Source organism: Ctenocephalides felis, unplaced genomic scaffold, assembly GCF_003426905.1.
Source record: "Ctenocephalides felis isolate EL2017-DRISC unplaced genomic scaffold, ASM342690v1 CF-g0.4_SCAFFOLD_01170, whole genome shotgun sequence".
Classification (NCBI taxonomy): Eukaryota; Metazoa; Arthropoda; class Insecta; order Siphonaptera; family Pulicidae; genus Ctenocephalides; species Ctenocephalides felis.
The window spans coordinates 31922173-31943646 of record NW_020537324.1 but is presented as its reverse complement, the minus strand read 5'-3'; the positions used below and the strand labels follow the sequence as shown (position 1 = coordinate 31943646).

At 29.1% G+C, this 21474-nt stretch overlaps 2 protein-coding genes across 2 annotated transcripts in view; one reads left to right on the top strand and one right to left on the bottom strand.

The window, feature by feature from the left end:
* The window catches only part of LOC113367089, an 8689-nt gene extending 4389 nt beyond the window's left edge, over positions 1 to 4300 (bottom strand). The window contains exons 1-2 of the mRNA XM_026608718.1: positions 3902 to 4300; positions 17 to 100 (exon numbers count right to left, since the gene is read on the bottom strand). Of these exons, the coding sequence (XP_026464503.1) occupies positions 17 to 100; positions 3902 to 4300 (483 nt within the window). The remainder of the gene's footprint in view (positions 1 to 16; positions 101 to 3901) is intronic.
* The window catches only part of LOC113367087 (multidrug resistance-associated protein 7), a gene marked incomplete in the record, with an annotated part of 83173 nt that continues 65943 nt past the window's right edge, over positions 4245 to 21474 (top strand). Inside the window, 1 exon segment of the mRNA XM_026608715.1 lies at positions 4245 to 4344.

Below are 21474 nucleotides of genomic sequence, written 5' to 3'. Positions count from 1 at the left end.
TTTTGGTAAAAGCAACGGTCGTGCCTCCAACGGGCGGCGGACTGAGCCAAATGCTCGGATCATCAACCCAAAGAGCGTTCGCCTGAGCTGGTTTCGAAACCTGCAAAATTCAAAAGTTTAGTATTCAATTCTCATAGTGCGCATTTCGTTAAAACGCGAACTATGTCACACGCGTCTCATTACCACCAATGCACAGGCGACGAAAGCATCTTCGGCATTAGGCCGGGTGCACATGACCGGGACAAATTTAGCCAATACATTTAAGTAGTACCAAAACTAGAAATATGAGAACATTTTGACTTTTCACTGTTTTGATTATAAAACTATTAAGTGATGCTGCTTTTATAGATCTATAATAATTTACACTCCAGGGTAATGGGTAAGCGTGCGGCTATGTAATCATAATAATACATTACGTCTACTGAATAATATATTAATTTTACCGTGTTTTATTATACTAGAATTCTAGAATGTTTTCGTAATTTTTGAGATTATTATTCTCAGTAAATAAAAAAACCCATTTGATATTGAATTTGTTCGTATACATAAATGAAAACTGTTGAAAACTGAAATATAATTATTTGTAAATTCAAATGAAATTCATAATATAACATTTTTATTAATAGGGTATTCTAACTTAAAGGCCTGAATTACAGAAACACTGTTTCTATAGCTATAGTTTTTTACAAGTTATTAATTAATGATATGAGACCAAAAAAATAATCATAAAGTTTTAATTCTGGAAGGCGATAAAGGGGTGTCTCAAAAAATTGGCTGACCATACTCATGAATTCAAATAATCTGAAGAAATAAATATGAATATATAAAGAAAAAAAAACTGGATTGGTCCCCTCCTGCAAAGAGAGTGCCTCCTGCACGACGTCGTCGATGACAAAATAGAAGGACTGAAAGGAAGGGGAAGAAGAAGAATGCAAAGGATTGACGACTTGCGCGAGAAGAGAAAATACGGAGAACTGAAAGCTGAAGCGCAGGATCAAAAAGCATGGAAGTACAAGTTCGGAAAGGAAAATATATGAAAAAAAGGCACAGCGGAGGGAAAATATTAGTAATGAGAATAATAGACAACGAATGATAAGGAATCATTTATTTGTGGTGGCTCTCACACCATGGACATGTCATCGGGCGGAACACCATTCATTATTATTATATATACATACATTATATCAAGAATATCACAATCGTATGAACTACTGACAAATTCCAAAAATTACTTCCTATTTTCATAGAATGGCGACTGCGTGAATAAAATATTTCTATTTTACAAATTTGTTTTTGATTTGATTTTATTAAAGTAGTTAAAAACGGAATTTGAGGATAATCTTAGTTCATACCGAAGGGAAGTCTGTAATAAAAAGACTATGTAAAATTACAAGTAAATTTGTTTAGTATAAGTTGAGAAATTTTTGGTATCGTATTCAATCAGACGATAAAATCGATTTTGTTTCTTAAATTTTAGGCCAGAATATCCTCCTAAGAAAATGATTTTTTATTTTCTAGTTGGACATAATATAGCTATGTATGTTTTCCATCATATCACCAAAGATATTTCGAATTAGAACAGTAGCTCGATTGTAAGCCAAAATCGAAGTTGCAACTGTGGAGATTGAATAAACTGCCTTAATGGTTGAATGCTATAGAATGGAAGATTTTCATATGAAAAGAGTAAAGATCGTTTATTGTATAGGCTCTGATAAGGTCACATATTTCACGTGGAACTAAACTATAATTACTCGAGAAGGTAATGAAATTACTTTTAGCCATTATCAGTTTCTAACGAATTTACCTAATTGGAAGAAGCATTAACCTTCAATTCGGACTCGTTTGGCGTAAATAAAACAAAACAATACATTATATTTCTTCATGTGTTTTGAAACGCAAGTCTAGCGAAAAATATATTGTTTTGATTAATGAACTAAACCGTTGTTAATTATAAAGTTGTGCGATCATAGATCATAGCCTAAAGTTTCTTTTCAAAGTATTCTATTTGTATGATTCATATGCCGGCGGATGGGCTTAACATACTAGATAAATATTATTATATATATATATATATATATATTATATATATATATATATATGTATATATATATGCATATGTATAGGAATATGTGCACGTGAAGCGCGCGTAAATCTAATAACACTTTCTCCTTTCGCATAAAATTATGCAAATCGTACCTGTTTCCTGTGTAATAAAACTCGGCTTTTCGAAGATTGATTATTTTTTCAATATATGTCATAACCAACACGATTATTGATAGCGTACCAGCATTTCTAATTTGCAAGAACAACGGCGTATGCGATTCAAATAATATTGACCTGCATTCAACGAACATTAGCTTATAGGGGCTTTGAACAGTGAAAAAGCACTTTCACTTAAAAATTAAATGTTTGATTGGGTAACGTCATCTAGATAATTTGAGTTTCTGATTAACGACATTAGCGATTGCGGAAATTTGTGTTATTGTATTTAAAATACCTATTAACATGCAAAATTATTCATACTTGATAATAAGTACATAGAAATAACCCGAAGTCGAATAGTCAGTTTTTTGAAATTTACGACCTCCCACTTTTCTTGATCCATGAAAAATGTCGAATTGCAGAAATACAATGTAAGCCCTACAAATCTTTTGCTTGGTCTGCCTACATAAAATATTAAATGAATTTCAAATCATTCATAAAGTACAAAAAATTAAGTTAAGAACTACGTCGAATGATGCTGTTCTTTACAGTATGATGATAGTACAAAAAAGGATGATAATAGGATTTTTACTAAATCGAGAACTTGTAATAGATCATTAGGATTGTTTTCATTTTTTTGTGTTAAATTACTAAACTAACAACTCTCTTACCTCATTTCTGATAGCATTAATCAAAGATCATTATAAAGATGCCAATTGGGAATACATCTAGGAATTGGTAATAAGTATTTTATTGTATGAATCTTTGCTATTTATTGTTGCTTGAAGCTTTGTATTTCTATTTTCGAACGACTAAATTGCTCAATTGCAGTTTTAATATCTAATAAATTATATAAAGTTCGTATTATATCAAAAAGAGCTTGTTGTAGGTTATTGATAAACTTTTAAGAATTAAAGCGTTTTCATCAATGCATAATGTATTGCGTTTGCAATATTGCTCAACTATTTACTGACCATATTTCACTCCATTGGCATTATGATCTAATTAATAAGTCGTTGATTTAATAATATATCAAAAATCAAAGAATATATCGATCGAATCGATCACGAATTGCAAATATCGTAAGTATGTATGTATGTGCGTTACGTAGTTATGAAATTTATTAAAACTCTCATGTTGTTGCGCTGACTTTACTTTTAAAATTGAATTACTCCTATCAAACTCTCTGCTACCCCCTCTACCAGGGGTAGCAACCATCCCGTGTAAAATCTCAATGCCATGAAGGTTGTCACCTTCATGGTCAATATAATAAAACGAAAATACGTCCGAAAAATATATGTAATTTCAAATTAATAATTCACCACTTATTTGTTTGAATAATTAATTAATATGGCAACACCTATTTTAAACATGAATTAATCTAATTCTTATCTAATTTTTTATCATGAAGTAAGGACTTTAATGACTATTTCCTCTTCTCAATACAAAGTACTTCAATGCATGAAAAAGATTTCACAGAACATGCTTTCAATAAATGCTTTATTTTTTGTTCACTTTTGATTAATTTTTGCCCTTCTATGAAATGTGGTTTATAATAATATGACCTATATTTTCTTTTTGAGAATAGTTTTTGTTAGTAAAAATGCTTTTTGTATTTAACTTTTAAATAAAAAATCTTAATTGTAATAATTAACTGTTTGAATAACTTTATTAATTATGATAGATGAATAATGTTTACCTGTTTTTTTATTGCAGGAGGCGGCATCAAAATAGTTGCCGGCATAGGTCGTTTATGCATTGGCCTGGGCCTGAATCGAGGTGCGTCCACAAACCTCATAAATCCTGGACCAGAATTGATTGTATCTTTTCGTCTAATGACTGTTGCCCTACTCTCCAGTACATCATCGTCTCGATTGCTCGGGTCATCTTCTTCGAGATAAGTGCTTCTTAATTCCTGGTGTGGAAAGTGGTATTTTTGGCTTTGATCCTCTTCTGGTAGATGAGATTTAGGCTCGTTTCGTTCGTCACTCGAAGCCCAATACCGAACACGCTCTAATACCGGAGGAACATAGTCGAAGGTGGGGTCATTTTGTAAAGGATCGCCCCTGCCAATCGGACGCCAATGCGCGAATTCCATCCGGGGGGAGAATAATACTCGGTTTTGACGTGGTTCTGCTAAAGGTGAGTGAAATTATAGTTTTTCATTATTTTTTTTTTACAAAAGCTATATATTTATATAAAGTTATACTACCTCGCTTTGCATCGTCTGGATTTAAGATCTTTTTTTTAATAAGTTTTTACATTGTGTGTTGTTGTATTATTTCAAATATTTTTATATTCAATGAATTGATATAATTCTTATCTAATTTTTTGATCATATTGTACGAAAAGTTACTTGATGAAAAAATTATATTATATTTCATACCTCATCAAGTTGAAAAATAACAAACTATACTAAAGTATGGGGAATATAAAAGGGGTTCGAGTTTTAAAATGTTTTGGATTCAGCAAATATGGGATATATTTTTGAGTAAGATAATCGACTTAACGAAACAGCCATATTTCAAAACTAAACCTCTTAGAGTAGGGACGTAAAATTTTAGTATGATTAATATGACTATAATCTCTGTCATAAAAAATACATCAAAGTTGTCCAAATTTTTTTTCAACATCGGACCAGCCTATCTTTACCAAAATCTAATCAACGCTATCATTGTGCAAAACTAATCAACGCCAAATTTTTTAAACCGGTCCAGACAAGGTTAATAACTCTTGGAATTATTAACTTTCCAGGGTATGTTATAGTAATTGCAAAACAATCGAAAATGATAATTTTTGCATATCTTTACGTTTCAAAGGTTTCTGAACCATTTAGCATACCTTAGAAAAATTGGATGTATATGTGTGTGTGTTCGGATACAAATCGTTGACGATTTCGGCAGCATGGATCAACCGATTTGGATAATTCAGAAAAGGAGACGCGCTGATTAGTTTCTCGCAAAGGCAGGTCTAGCCATTTTGTATTTAATTAAGTATTTGAGAGAACGGAGCGTCCGATCTAAATGATTCAAAATAAAACATTTTATTTGTATTAACAAAATTAAGTACTGATTTTTTTGGGAAGATCTCCCGAATCGGAGATCAATAAAAAAGTAACAAAAAATGCTATTTGGCGGTCAAAAATGATTCGGATGCTTTTGATATTGCTAATGATCATATGCACATCATATTATCAAATACTTTATAGAGATTATAATAATAAGTACAAATTATGTGTACATTTTCATGGGTTCCGTACTAATGTTTACACATTAGACTCTACGATGCGGCGCTTACGCGTTTTGATATTTCGACTCTAAAACAGGTATCCAGCGCGATTGCTTTAAGAAAAAACTCAATTTTCAAAAAAAAAAAACAAATTTTTCAAAAAAGTCATTTTTTTTTCTAAGATATCAAATTTCTCATAAATCTATTTTTTTCAGTTTTGAAAAATTTTTTAAAGACTTTAAAAACTTTAGTTTTTGGTACGGGAAGTTCTATTAAATATTACCATAGTTCGAATTGCACTTAAAATATAGAATGCAGAAACAGATATCACCAATAGAATAACTTACAATTAGCTTTTATATTACTTTGAGAAATTGAAAATATCTTCATTCTTTTGTCACCTAATTTTAACCAAATTGATTAGGCCTTTTACGAACCAGTTTACAAAATCACTTAAATATGATTTGTACCGAAATAATCAAATTATGATCGAAAGATCTTGAGATTTGGCTGTTCGAAATTCGTGTATAAAATTAAGAAAATTTCGCTCCTTAATCCAATCCTCATATTACGAATTTTCCTATCAAATTCAAATTCAGATTTGCTAGAAGTTTAATCGCTATATATTTGTCTTTCTTTTCTTCTCTTTGTTTATAAAAAATGTTGTCAAATTGAAAAATTTAGTTTTTCGATAAATAAACATTTAAAGTAGTAATTTGATACATGATACATAAGTGTCAGATAATTTGACATCAATAGATAAAAGTTGATGCTATTACCATTCTCATTGTCATTTGTATTCGTGCAATATGTCAAGTCCACGGCGGCTATCAACACGATGGCCCACTTTAGCTGATACATCTTCTGAAAATAGACAACATAAATTTTAGAAAGAGCTCATGATTTAAAATATTATTATCGTTTTTTGTATATTTAGTAATGGATCATATTTTATTGTCAATGTTTGATTTATGGCAACCATTAAAATCAAATGGATATAAATAAAATTTCTAACAATTATTGCTTCGTTTTGCTGAAGAAATTACAACAAATTTTAATAGGGATTGGAAAATGTAACCAAAGCAATTACTTTACTCATCTAATGAAACTAAATTTATTATGGATTGAACATTCATAGATTTTATTAAGTATTGGTTTGCAACATATATTTTCCAATATAGATTTTATAGCTAAAAACGCATCAATTGAGGGTAAAGTCAAACGCAATCAATTGAGGGTAAAGTCAAAAATTAAATAAAAAACATTTAAAAAACGACAAAATTTCCGCTCTAGTAATTGTTTTGTATGATGATTAAAATCTTATAATTTCTGTCGTTTCCTAGCCTTAATTGACTATTGAGTAATTTGCGAACATCTTAGCTTCCCATTTTTCCTGGATAATCTGCAAATACGTCTGCAATTAAATAATTGAAAATATGTTTGCAAATTACAGTTGTATTCTACAAAAAAACATTAAAGTGAATACTCAACAATTATTTAAGGGCCAGGAAACGACAGCAATTATAAGATTTTGGTTATGCAGAAAAATTACTAGATGAGAGATTTTGCTTTTTTATATTTTTTTAAATAATTTGGCGATTTGTCCTCCAATTTCGACATTATATTTGTGTTCAGCGTTAAAAACTACATTCGAAAACATATGCCGCACGCCCAACACAGACAACTTTTTTTATGGATTTGTGTAATTTATATTTAACGAACCAAAATATATATACTGTATAAAATTTGCGAAAAACGCTATATCCTTTGTATTCTTGATAGCAAATTGAAGAAATTTGTAGAAATGTTTTTAAAAGCCCGATTAAATTAAATAAACCATTATTTAATTTATCTTTACAAAATTATTCATACTCAAAATACTTTTATTCAGTTACTTAGGGTGCATTCGACTTGGACGCTTACGCGCTGTGAGCGCGCCGTGAGCGCGCTTTCATCGTTCGACTTGGCGCTGTGAGTTTCACATAAGTACGCTCGTAGCACCATCGTAGGATGCTCGTAGCACAAATTTTGCGCTCACATACGCTCACGCCACAGAGGTAGGGCAGCGTGAGCGTGAGCGTCAGTTGTTTTTACTATCTGTCATTTCATTTGTTTATTAATTGTCAAATTCTTTATAATTCCGCAAAAATGGCAAGCTGTAAATCACAATTATTTTTTAATATTAATATTGATATTAATTAATTTTAAATAATTTTAAATTTCAATTTTAATATTACTATTAATTAAGCATAAGCTGACCAAATTTCATTTATTTATTAATTGTTAAATTCTATATAATCCCGCAAAAATGCCAAGTTGTATATCACATTTATTTTTAGTATTAATATTATTAAATTAATTAATTTTAAATTCAATTAATTTTAAATAATTTTAAATTTAATATTACTATTAATTAAGCATAAGCTAACCAAATTTCATTTATTCATTAATTGTTAAATTTTTTATAATCCCGCAAAAATGCCAAGTTGTATAACACAATTATTTTTTAATATTAATATTAATATTAATTAATTTTAAATAATTTTAAATTTTAATTTTAATGTTAATATGAATTAAGCATAAGCAAACGAAATTTCATTTATTTATTAATTGTTAAATTCTTTATAATCCCGCTGAATGATCCAGAAAGTAATAAAATTTACACAATTACCGTTACCGCCAGTTGCCGCCATTTTGATGCTTATTGACGCTCACAGTATCCAAAACGAACGGAATTTAGTTATCGATTCTGAGCGCTTATCGGCCAAGTCGAACGCTAAAAATTCGTGCTTATAAGCGTGAGCGCTCACAGCGCGTAAGCGTCCAAGTCGAATGCACCCTTACTTTTACGAAAATAAAATCGAAACTGTTTTGTCAATCGAATTAGATTGTTAACTATGATAGTAGATAAAACAAAAATTTTTAATTAATAATGAAATATACTAAACATAACTATCAAATTGCGTTTCCAAAATTGCTTCAGGCATCTTACGAATGTATCATAGAAATTGGAAAATGTTAAAGTTGATTGATCTATGTTATTATCCATATATAAAAGCATATAATTATACGTCAATTACTATCAAAAATATTCATGTAAGTAGTATATGTAAATGTACCTACTATGTTTTGCAATTTTGTAAGTGATAGCTTCTACCTTTCGAATATTATCTTATCGTTAATTCAATTTTGTGGAATATTTTTGATTAATAATTTTCCGCTAGAGAAATAAATGTACATATATCTAATCTTGTACTTTAAGTGAACCATCTTATTGAATAGATTTTCATGCACAATTTAATTTAATCATGATACAGCATGTTTTGCCATTCATAGTTGAAAAAGAAATTTTTAATAATAACGATCAAAAGCGAAATTTATTTAACATAAATTTGTTTATATTGGATAATTGATGTGTTTGTGTTTATAATTTCTGGATATAAATTGAATTGTTATATATAGGGAAGGACGGGGCACAAGGGCCGAAGTTGACTTGTTGCATTAATACTGTGAAAACCGAACTAACTAATCGAAACAAAACAAACGACATTCCAACCATATTCTATAAAATTCCCAGCTCATTAATAATTGTAATATGTGTTTTTAGCTATATTTCATACAAATTTCAAAGGACTCTTTTTACTCCATAGGCGGGGTAAAAAGGGAGAGCCATCATTTTATTTTCAATTTAAAAGAGGTTTATGCTGTTTAGTTATTAGGTTGAAATTATATTCAGTTATCAAATCAACTAAACATCCGTGTTCAAAAACAAAAAGGCTAACAAAGAATTAAATGGTAGATGAATAGATGAATGAAGAAATAAATGCTACCACTAGTAGCACATCTTTTGCCCTATACTTTACTAGTTTGTGTTATTGATGGACTTTTTTACCCGCGGACCTTCAAGCCCCGCTCTGCTCTATATAATTCTTGTCACTCATATCTACCGCTTTAGCCTTGTTTACTATTTTGTTTGTATATAATTCCTCCAATATTTCAAAATCTAGTAAAACCAAATTTTTTTTAACAACAATAATCGAAAGTAGAGGGAAAGAGTTGTCTAACCAGTCATCGTCTTAAATCAAGCAGCGTCGCTTTTAGGAGATAAACAGCCATGTTTGAAAATCTATAACAAACGTATTTTGTGTCGTTAAGTATTTTGGTTGTGAGCACGGTTATTTAGTTTACGAGACCTCGATATAATTTTTAAATATACGTTATTTCATTGTTGTACAAGACATGTTCTCAATTTTAGGTTAGATTCAACAAAGCTCTAAAATAGCTTCATTTGGGTGGGGTAAAAAGGACCAACTGAATCCTGAAGGTGTAAACTATCCAAAATAGTAAATATAAATGTAAATTCAGCTAAAAATGCAATATTACAAAAATAAATACCATTAATAGTTCTTGTGTTGATTCTGTTAACTCTGCTAATAAATATTTCTGACAAATACAAGATCAAGGTTATGTACAATAATATCTTTGTAAAAAATTCACATAAAATTTGTCTTTCACATTGTTTAATAATGTAGCTATTTATTTATTTATTTATTTATTTAAATATATAGCCCACAGATTTCTCCAAGAGGACTCAAAAATACAATTATTTGACATAATGAATAACAATTAAAATATATACAAAATTATAATATATAGTTAGTAACATAAAATGCTAAGATAAAATTTCATATAATGCAGAATGTAACAATAATATTTATAAACAGAAAATAATGAGATATTTGAAAGAAAATAAAAAGATTAACTTGTGCAGATGGAGATTATTTGACTAGGTGAAGTGTTGTGAATGTCTATTTCATTATTAATTAAGTTAAAGTTAGAGGACATTAGTAATATTGGCGAATTTAAGAGAGAATTAGATTCAGGGGTAGGATAATTGAAAAATAATTGTGAACGCGAAGATAGCCTTGGAACATTAAAGGATAGTTGATTGAGAATAAGAGCTATTATTTTGTAAAATCCCTTCAAAATTAAAAAAAGACGTTGGTCCTGTTGCCTCCTGGATGTCCATTCTTACCATGCCCATGAGGCAAAAAGGGGCAGATGACAAAAATAGCAAAGAAACATATTTTGCAATTGGGAAGTAACTGGAAATTTCACTGAACATAGTTCGATTGTTAGTTTCATACATGTTATGGGTTATCATGCAATTCATTCAGTTTAGGTTTTGACAGTATTATTACCTAAAGTCATATCGGACCTTTGCGCTTCGCCCTACCCTACCTTCGGGCCCAATAAACATTTATGGAATTAACCTAACACTTTCTAAATAATAATCTCTTTCTTTTAACTTCTTATGTAAGTAGGGTAAGTTATAGTAATCGTAAAAAATCGAAAATGAAATTTTTATATGTCGTTATCATATCATATATTGTGTATGTGTATATTCCGATTCCAATTTTCGTCGACGATTTCAAGAACACGGTTCAACCGATTTGACTAATTAAAAAAAAAAACATTTTATTCCTATTGACAAGGAGACTTGCTAAATAGCTTTTGGACATGCAGGCCCAGCCGTTTTGATGATACGGTGCAAAAAGTGCCAAAAATGGTAATTCGGTTTTTGAGAGAACGGTGCGTCCGATTTCAATAATTTAAAAAAAAAATATTTGTATTAACAAAATAAAGAACTTGTTAAAGGTTTGGGGAGGCAGTTCTAGCCATATCGGAGATCGAGTAAAAAAAGTAAAAAAAAAATCATTTGGAGGTCAGAAATAATCATTAGACCTATCCACATAAAATTATCAGATTTTTAGAGACTTTAATAATAGGTATAAATTTTGTTTACATTTCTAAGGGTTCCGTAAAATTGTTAATTCGTTAGACTTCGATGCGGCGCTTCCGTTTAGATATTTCGTCTCTACGCAGCTAAAGTAGCGCGTTTGCTTTGAAAAGTTCAAAATTTCCAAAGTATTTCAAAGAAAAAAATCTTTTTTTTCAAAAATCAATTTTTTTTCAAAAATTTCAAAATTCTCAAAAATCTAATTTTTCAAAAGTTAAAAAAAAAATTGAATCTCTTTTAAATACTTTAATTTTTTGTACCGGAAGTTCCAGCAATTTGCTATTAGCACGATGCCACTCACCACTAGTTAGTTAAATGATGTTATACTGCCAATGACTATAAGTACCGTATATTCGGTGTTGGTTCAGATGCTATTGATATTGCTAATGTACGTTACGAGGTTCGCGATATTACGTTACTTTCGCTTGCTCGTGTAAAAACATAACCTGTTTGATTCCAATCTTTACTCACAACAATTACACGATCGCTTTTGAACGTATCATTACCGAAAGGTTCATCGGATGTGTGTCAGGTGAATTAGCCATTGTTTTCCAAGTGTTAACGATCGTTTCTATTACATTACGTTTTTATCGGACAGTGAGACATCCTAAGTTGATAGTAACTGTTATAGATAAATAATTTATTAAAGTTGATCAAATATTATTGAAAACCGACGAGAAAAACCGTGTTTATTACTACCTAGCTACTGCTACTTCAAATTCGAATTATATAGAGCGACATTATTAAGGGGCACAACTAATGTAACCGTCTAAAAAAAGGTGATTTTTGGGAATTTATATTAAAAAAAATACTTTATCAATCATTTCAAAATTTTAAGAATATATTTACAGATGTTTAAGAATACATAGTAAAATTTTTGAAGAAAAAAATTAAATATTTTTTAAGTTATCATCGATCTCCAACGGCGCAAAAAAAAGGCCCTTCACTGCTGCGGTGATTCCGGCCTTCTACGTGGATGAAATTAAAAAAAAAATCTCATTAAACTAGATAATATTGTCTGTAAAATGACCTACGATAAAAAAAATCAAAAATTGACAAAATGGCGTTTAAAAAAAAAGTCGAATTTCACCCAAAATTTTGGTCGTTTTTGGACTGCCACAATTCAATTTTTGATCCGATCAAAGAATCGTTAGTTCATTTTACGGAGAACTATATATAGAACATGTAAAAAAAAATGATAGTGATCAGATCATTTGTTTTTGGGTAATCGCTGCAGCAAATTCAGAAAATACTGTTTCGAGAAAAACGCGTTTAAATATAAAATGATCGTTATACTATATACTATTATATACTCTTTAAATGGCTGTGACTCAAAAACTACTTAAGATATCGATTTAAAATATTGGTATTTATTTTTAAATGTATAACCTATCGAAATATGGAAAAATTGAAAATTCGATTTTTTGAAAATTTCACACTAGTTGTGCCCCTTAACATAATTGAACTGTTTTATTATTTTTAGAAATCTTATTTAATTTGTTAAAATTTAAATTCTAAAATCCCATGTTTAGAATTTAAAATCTTATTTCTCTCTGTTAAAAATCTGTTTTAAATGTTATCAATAATTCGATTTATTACTCAATATTAATTAATTCAACTAAAAACACTTCGAATTTTACATGAAATTCAAAATAGTTAACATCTTTTGTTAACTTGCTGTAGGCTATAGAGTAAGTTATAATAATCGGACAAAATCGAAATTGTTATATATCTTAACGTTTCAAAGGTTTCTGAACATTTAGGCATATGTGTATGTTGTATGTATGTATGTAAGTGCGGATGCAATTCAAAAACAACATTCGATTCCTATTAACGGAAAAAACTTGCTGTTTAGTTTTTGGCAAAGACAGTGCTTGCTGTTTAGAAGATACTGGGCAAAAAGTTTTTGAGAGAACGAAGCTGCCGATTTAAATGATTAAAAAAATATCGTTCATAAAATAGACACGATTCCATGCACCATTAGTTTTTATTAAATCTAATCAAATTATTCAAAATTTTTAAACGATTTGTGGATTAGTATTTTAAAATTGTCAAGTAAATTTTAATTTTATTATATAATAATAAATCCAATACTTTTATACGTTTGATCATTAATTTTAAATATATAATCGAAATTTCTCAAAAATTAAGATTAACTTTCTCTATTAAAAATTAACTAACTCTAACGCAACCTAACAAAAATGAGAATTACACTAATTCAAATTGTTATTAGATCAAATGGAGCTTTTAATTGAATAATCTTGCATATTAAACGTATTTATGGGATCAGGTATTTATATTAGAAACAATCGCAACGAGTAGGATCGGTGTGTTTTTTCAAAATCTTGTCCAAAGTACCACCTTGATAAAATCACTACATATAGAAATAGTAATAGAAATATTTCCAAAAAAATCAAACATTTTTTCCTACTATCCAATATTTTCACTCTCTTCATTAATAAGTATGAATTCATACTTATTAGAACTTGAAAGCCAATTAACAACTTAAAATTCTAAATTAATTTAGAATTTTAGGTTGTTAATTGTGGTGTAAGTTTTATGAGTTTGTCTTAATGAGTTATTGTTCTACCAAATTAATATTCCACTGATTTAGGATAAAAGACGATTTATTTCGATATCTATGAAGCAAAATAAAAAAAAACATCTTTACGCTAATTTGATAAAATTATAAACTGTGACTGTATAAAAAACAACTGCAGAAATAGTAATATTTGAAGAGACGTTATTAAGTATAAATCTAGAATGTCGAATGTCGAATTTAATTTAGGTCTTGCGAAATACACTGTAGTCTTTTCTTATTGAGCGTTTAGAGTTCAATTATTTAAATACAACAAATACGGTGTGGTATAACGGAAAATCCGTCGCAAAAAATGTTACAATAAAACACGAATTACGTGACTGTTCCTATAAAACATATCATGCATAAATTTAGTAAATCATTGAGGATTGAAGGTATTATACTTGTAGAGTAGAAATTGGAAATCAAACACTCCATATAAAAATAATAAAGTTTGTTTATAAATATATAAAAATAATAAAAAAGAGAAAGGAGTAAATAGAAATAGTTAGTCTGATAAATTTAAATTAGATGCGAAATTGGTAGCCATTGTTGTTACAAATAATTATGACTACTACTATTCATTCTCATATTTCTTCTTCAAATTAATATCACTTTTATTTAGTGATCGAGCTACTTTCTACATGCAATAATCAATATATTTTCTAGTCCTTATTAATGGTACGCTCCGATTTAATATCATGCACTAATTACATAAAATCAATGTTGGCCTACATTGACATCTCCAAATATTGCATTTCTGAAAATGAGACATAATGAGCATACATTTGTGCCCTATATAAGTAATTCTTTGTATAACTGTAAATATTGTGATAATGAGTAAATGTTAATGAAATGTTCAACTGTCCTAAGATTTCTATCTGAGCTGATACCAATTTGTTTAAACATCAGTTGTTTGATTAACAACGGTGTGAATTCAGGTTCGACTCTTATTTAACGACTTCATAATATTGAGTCTGTGATAGTTCATTATGCTAACAATAAGTAAAGATAAATAAATATAGTCTGATGGAAAATTTTCATGGTACTCCTATAAAACCAACGCCTTCAAAATCAGTATTGAAAATTTTGAAACGACTATTATAGTCTCTAGTGGAATCACAGTAATCTATTAGTGCGCATATCAAAATAGGAAACTTATTTATACTCTTTCAAAGAGCTATTCAACAATTTTATCATAAAAATGTCTCATGAAATAATTAATGAGTTGATGGAGCATCATCTAAACAAGTTTTTTTATGCCGTTACTATGAATGTAATAACAAATTTCTCTCTTTCAACGAGAGTAGTTTTGAAAACAGGAATATAGCAACTGTGTTTGTGTAAGCTTATTATATTGCAGAAAGTTATATTGCAGAAAATTTCCTTGGTAATAGGATATGATTCATAAATTGATTATATTCATTGAATTAAATTCATTCATAAATTCAATGATAGTATTACTAGTCTATCTATACGAAGTTCATTCTGTCTAGATAATTTTCAATACCTAACTTTACTGAACACTTTATTGTTCAATTTTAATGCGTAGATTTTGTTTCTGATTTTTAACCCATTTCACTCGCAAATTGCAGAATTAATACGTAATTTGTCGCCGGAGCGACGGCATCCGAGTGGAAAGGTTTAATTTTTGATATTAATTGATAAGCACATTTCTGGCGTTACTAAGTTGTTTCTATCTAAAAATTTATTTTGCGTAATTTTGTGCCTAATATGCTTATAAATTTAGTTAATAATATCATTGTTTCTTATTTATATATTTAACAAAACATTGGATATACATACCAATTGGTATGTGCGTGTACCTTTTAGATAAAATTATGATTTTTACCAATTGAAATCTTCTTGCTTTTTTGTGATTTTTTCAAATTTATGTATGGCCTTTATGGAGTTATATTCTTATAAAACTCATTAACACATATACACTCACGCACGCATATGTCGCGTGAGACCGTTGTGAATAGCCAGGAACCGAATGCAAAATGTACATTCGCTTTCCTTGCATTTTGAAGAGTATTATTAAATAAAATATTCAAACTGAAATTTTGTATTGCAAGTATTTTAGATACTTCTTTTTATTTCTAGCAAACGGGTCCAAAAATTGTTTTAATTTATATTACTCGAATAAAAAAGATTGGTACAGGAAGCAGTATAAGCAACACAAGGTTTGCAGTCAATGTGTTGAATTCATAAAAATGTATACAAATTTTCTTGATGCTTTCTTTATACTTACTTATTCACTTGATGCAGGAAATATTCAGATCAAACCATGAAATTTTTTCAGAATAATGATGAAATATATAACTTAATATTAACTGATGTTAACTCTCAATATATTAATGAAACTGTTACATGTTTAAAATATGAATCCAAATCATACAAATCTTCAGTAAACCTCAAAGCATATAAGGAAATTGTCTAATCAAAAAGTTTGAAGTTCTTTTTATCGCCTTTTAGGCATAAAAGTTAGTCAGGTGAAAGTGCACGTAGTTGAAAGTTAAGTTTAATGTAATAAAGAAAATAACAATAATAAACTTTCTTTGACACCAAGTTAAACAATGCCATATCCTAATGCGGAACAAAGTCTCTGACCAATTTTCATAGTGCATTTTATATTGCGTATTCATACGGTGTCCACGAAAACAGCTTTTACTTACAACGTGCATTGAACTAAACTACCTTATTATTAGAAATTGTACGTGTTTCCATTGTAAATATAATCATTTCTTCTTTTTAAAATCGGAATTGTCAACAAATATTTGTTGTATATTTTACTTGTCGCCTGCTTAAATGAGCTTTCTTCAACCATTTTAATAATTGTCAAATTAGATATTTTTACTGATATTTGATACGATATAATATAAATTACTTAGAAATAAGTATAAAATAACGGAAACACGTTTATTTTGTATTATGATTTTTGAACAGCAATCAGAACAATTTGTTCATGAACAGTTGTAATGTAATTATTTAACCTAATGTTATTAGAAGGTAACCCAGTGGATCCATTCCTTTTCTGATCAAATTATTATTAGATTTTTCCTAATATTAATCTGATATACATATGTATGCATTAATGTACCGAAAGGCCATTTGCAGTTGAAATCTATTTTTTTCTGATTTATATTTTCAAGTAAGAACAGATATCAATATATTTTGATATAATGCTGTCCGAGGCGGGAATAGAAACTAGAACCTCCAATTGCAAGAGCAAGGGTTTACTTGAAAAGTCACGAGAACCTTACAGAATACTTTTATAATTCAATCTTATTTTGGAACTTCAATCAGAACTTTTGTAATTTGTTATGACGATACTTCTTCACTATGTAACTTTCAAGAAGTGCCTTTTTCTCTGTTAGATGTATTTTTACCCGTAGGCTAAGTTATTCTGATTGTCAAAAAATCGAAAATAAAAATTTCTGCATATCTTTACGTTTAAGACATTTCGAGAGGTTGATAGGTCTAAATATTTTGGCGTACTTTAGATAAAAATAGATGAGCGTGTGTGAGTGCGTTTGTTTGAATACAATTTTTTTGTCCATTTTCGTCTGTTTGAGAACAAGGATCAACCGATTTGAAATATTCAAAAAGCATTTGCTTACTATTGATAAAGAGAGCTTTTGGCAAAGTCGGTTCAACCGTTCCGAAGATATGAAGCAAAGAGTGCAGAAAATAGAAATTACGTTTTAGAGAGAACAGAGCATCCGAATTTTATGAATCATAAAACATCTAATTAGTAATGATGAGAAGACGTGGTGATTAGTTTTTGGCAAAGACAGGTCCACACGTTTCTGAGATAAGGAGCTAAAAGAGCAATAAGTGGCAGTTTTTGAGAGAACGAAGCATCCGATTAGAATGATTCAAAAAATATTTTGCTTCTGAAGAGACGAATGATGCAAGTTACAATATTTAAAATAATCTATTTGAAACCATTTAATATTTCTCGAATATTTTATCACAATACGGAAAGTTCTTGCAATTAAGTACGATTCAATGCACCACTAGTTATTTTTTGTTTTAGTACTGATGATATAATTAATAATTAATTATTATAATTATACTAACGCATTGACAGGAAAGGGCTATTTTATTTGACACTATAGTTAGATCTATAATTTCTAAATCAGAGGTTGCGGGTTCGATGCCGCTTCGAGGAGCCTAATGTTAACCAGTAGTGACATCAGTTTTCACTTAGAAATAGAGATAGCAAAATGTTTTCAAGTAAAAATAGTCCCCAGCCGGCGTTGCTCTATCAATAAATATTAGCCCTATTAGAGAAATTGTAATAATAAAATCTATCTCATAGTAATAAGTTTGGGTTTCCAGCGTTTAAACCAACGTAGTATTAAGCCAAATCAGCACAACAGCTTTTAAGTTTTAATTACTATTAAAAAAATCTATATTACTATTGCTGTCAAATCTATATTACTATTGCCCGATGTGGGTATTGGATCCTATCACTTATAGGGCATAAGGGCTTTTTTTACTTGGAAATGTATATTTGATTAAGTGTAAATAGATATCACTATTGCTTGGTATAAGGTTGCATGCAACATAGGTTTGAACTCGTAACTCTGCCACTAAGCCAAGTACTCCCCAGTAGAACTGAATTGATTCAAGAAAAGCTTCTTTCACTTTTTGATCATTTCAAACTTATTAATTCATTCACTTGCAACCCGGATTAGTACATGGTATCATAATCAATTTTAATTACACAATAAACGTTATCTTTATAGAAGAAATGTCGGTATTCAACATAAGACCTCTCACTAATGAAATAATTAAATTAGATCGTTTTGAATTGATTAATATATAATTCAAAATCGAGCAAACATTTCCGAATGCAGCCGCAGGTTTCCGGTACATATTAGAATCGGTTTGGTTGGACCGCCTTTAACCTCGGGTTATAATTTATATTATAATTTAACGACTTATCAATGTTTTATCGAGAAATGAGCGACCGTTCGTTGTTTTAGCGCTCCGTTTTTGACAGTTCTTAATTATATTATCAGAGCATATGCAAATGAGGGCCCAGCGACGTAATAAAATTGTATATTTAACTTCTAGTGAAAAGTAACAATCACATTCTTCATTACTGACAAAAATTGTGTCAATACAAAACATTGTATTAGAATCCAAGGCACGTGCACGTGCATTTTTTTATATTTAATAGTCAATTCGACAATTCGAAGAAAATTTATTTAAATCATTTCGATGGAATAAGTACTTGTTCATTCAAATATTATTTTATACTAAATCTGATATAAATGATTTATTTTTGATTTTTTTTTAATTTTTGATATAAAATTTATAATGAAATTATTTCATATTTTTTATTTAAGATATTTGAACTTGTTAAACAGATAATACTCTAATAGAGATACTAGATACTTTATTCTTCCATTTAATAATCAGATTAAAATGTTAACAAATCATAGAACAAAATTATTAGGCATGCCGCATGGTATTGAGAATATAGGGACTAACGTACCGATTTAAAGGATTTTATTAAAGAAATCTAAAGTTTTGTGATTTATGTTAAAAGTATATTATAAATTACCCTAAGAAATAAAGATCATATCTAGTTTGAAAAGCATACAGTTTGGTCAATTTCCTAACTTCGATGCTACTTTTTGCCATGACATAATCTATTTATCTATATTTTGATAATTTATACTTTTATTTACTAAATAAGTTATAAATATTAATATATACTTTTATTTACTATATACTAACATATATACTATATACAAGTTTTTATTATAAAACTAGATACTAAACGAGCTTGAAATTGTTTAAATTCGATAAAATATCTGGTATGCGTATAATCATAGGAAAATGTTAAAATTAAACATTAAAATTTGTAATACAAAATAGAAAATTATATTCATCATTGAAGTGCACGTGTCAAAATTTGAACTATTTACTTATTCTGACTGCTAACATTGAATATTGATAATTATGTTCTAAACGTATTATTTTCGGTTAAGCATATTTTATGAAATTTCAATTTCAATTTATTTAATATAAGCAACAATTCAATGAAACTTAAGTAATCCTTTACCATGATCAATTTAACTTGTTGACTTTTACTATCCATAGTAAATCTAAATATATCCATTTTGGTGAAAAATATATTTTTAAGAGAAAATTATTCTTAACGGCAATTAGTTAAATTATATCATCAGTATTAGAGAAAAACTAATAAAACATCAAATATAGATATGCCTTTGGCCTTTGGCTTTCCTTTTAAAAATGCGAAGTATAATCGAACTATTCTGATTGTTGTTCATAAACAAAAATAAAAAATATAGTTATTTGTGTTTTATGTGTTGGACATTGAAATTCAAATTTGATTTAAGTTGAATTCAAAGTTCATGCTAGATTCATACTTTATCACGGCTTGTTTTTAGGAAATTTGTCGATTCCAATAATCTTTGCATAGTGCTTACGTTCTAAAATATTTTATTTCATATTTTATTTAATATTTTAAAAAGCTTCTAATAATAAGTAAATAAATTTTTATTAAATTCAAATCGAGAGTTATAATTTAAATAACTTTGAATCACAAAACAAATTCTTCATTAAATTATATAACTAAAATAGTATCGAATAAAGAGGATCATTGTATTAGTAAAAGAGAATTGAAGAACAATCACACGTGCTTTTACAATTTATTAATTCAAAAACAGCAATCTGTTTATAGCAAATAAACAGTTTTATGAGCTATAATTATAAAATGCATACGTGATCTCATGTATAAAAATATGTAAATAATTTCAAAATTGAGTGATTTACAGGTGTTTTCTTGTAATTCGTAACACTGACTAGTGTTGCAATTGCTAATCTGTTAAGATAAATCTATAGTCATTTTTTTTCTTTAGCCTCCTTAAGTTGTTGTCTCCAGGTTCAGCAAAACCGATTAAATTGATTAACACGGTCAAATAAAAATTTCTATGTGTCACCTACAAGATTAATTAAAATACAAATTTAAGATCAAACTTATCAATACATGTTGTTTGTTTGAGCAATAGATAGTCTTTGTCTATTGAAGCATATTAGAGATCACATGATATCGTAGTATAGTAGTTTTAATATATATGTCAGTGTCAACACGAAATCTCTCTAAGATCGTTTAATACACTAATTGAACGTCATCGATATGTCGGGCACCGATACAAATCGGAGAGTTTAGGCCCTACGCAATTGCGTGAGATGTGAAAGTTAACCGATGCTGAACAGCCGATCGCCGATCAGGAGACCACCGGACCGCACAGACTGCTTGGCGCGACATAGTTTGCGTACGAAATATGGACACGCGCGACGCTCGCAGAAAAAAACACATGCCGATTCGGATATAACTCGGCTTTTTAAATATTAATATAATCATATCAAAATTTTAGTAGAATAAATTATATTTAGAGTAGGTCCGTATTCTTGGTTTTCTGAAACGTTTTTTTGATTACAATTAATTAAAAATTAAAAATTTTGGATAAAGAAACTTCATATGTATATATATTAGGGCGGCCCTTAATACTCCCAAAGCCTCAAATGCTTCCAGAATGATAAGTAACTAGTGGGGTGGGTGGCATCGTGCCTTAAAGCAAATTGCTGGAACTTCCCGTACCGTAACGAAATGTTCGAA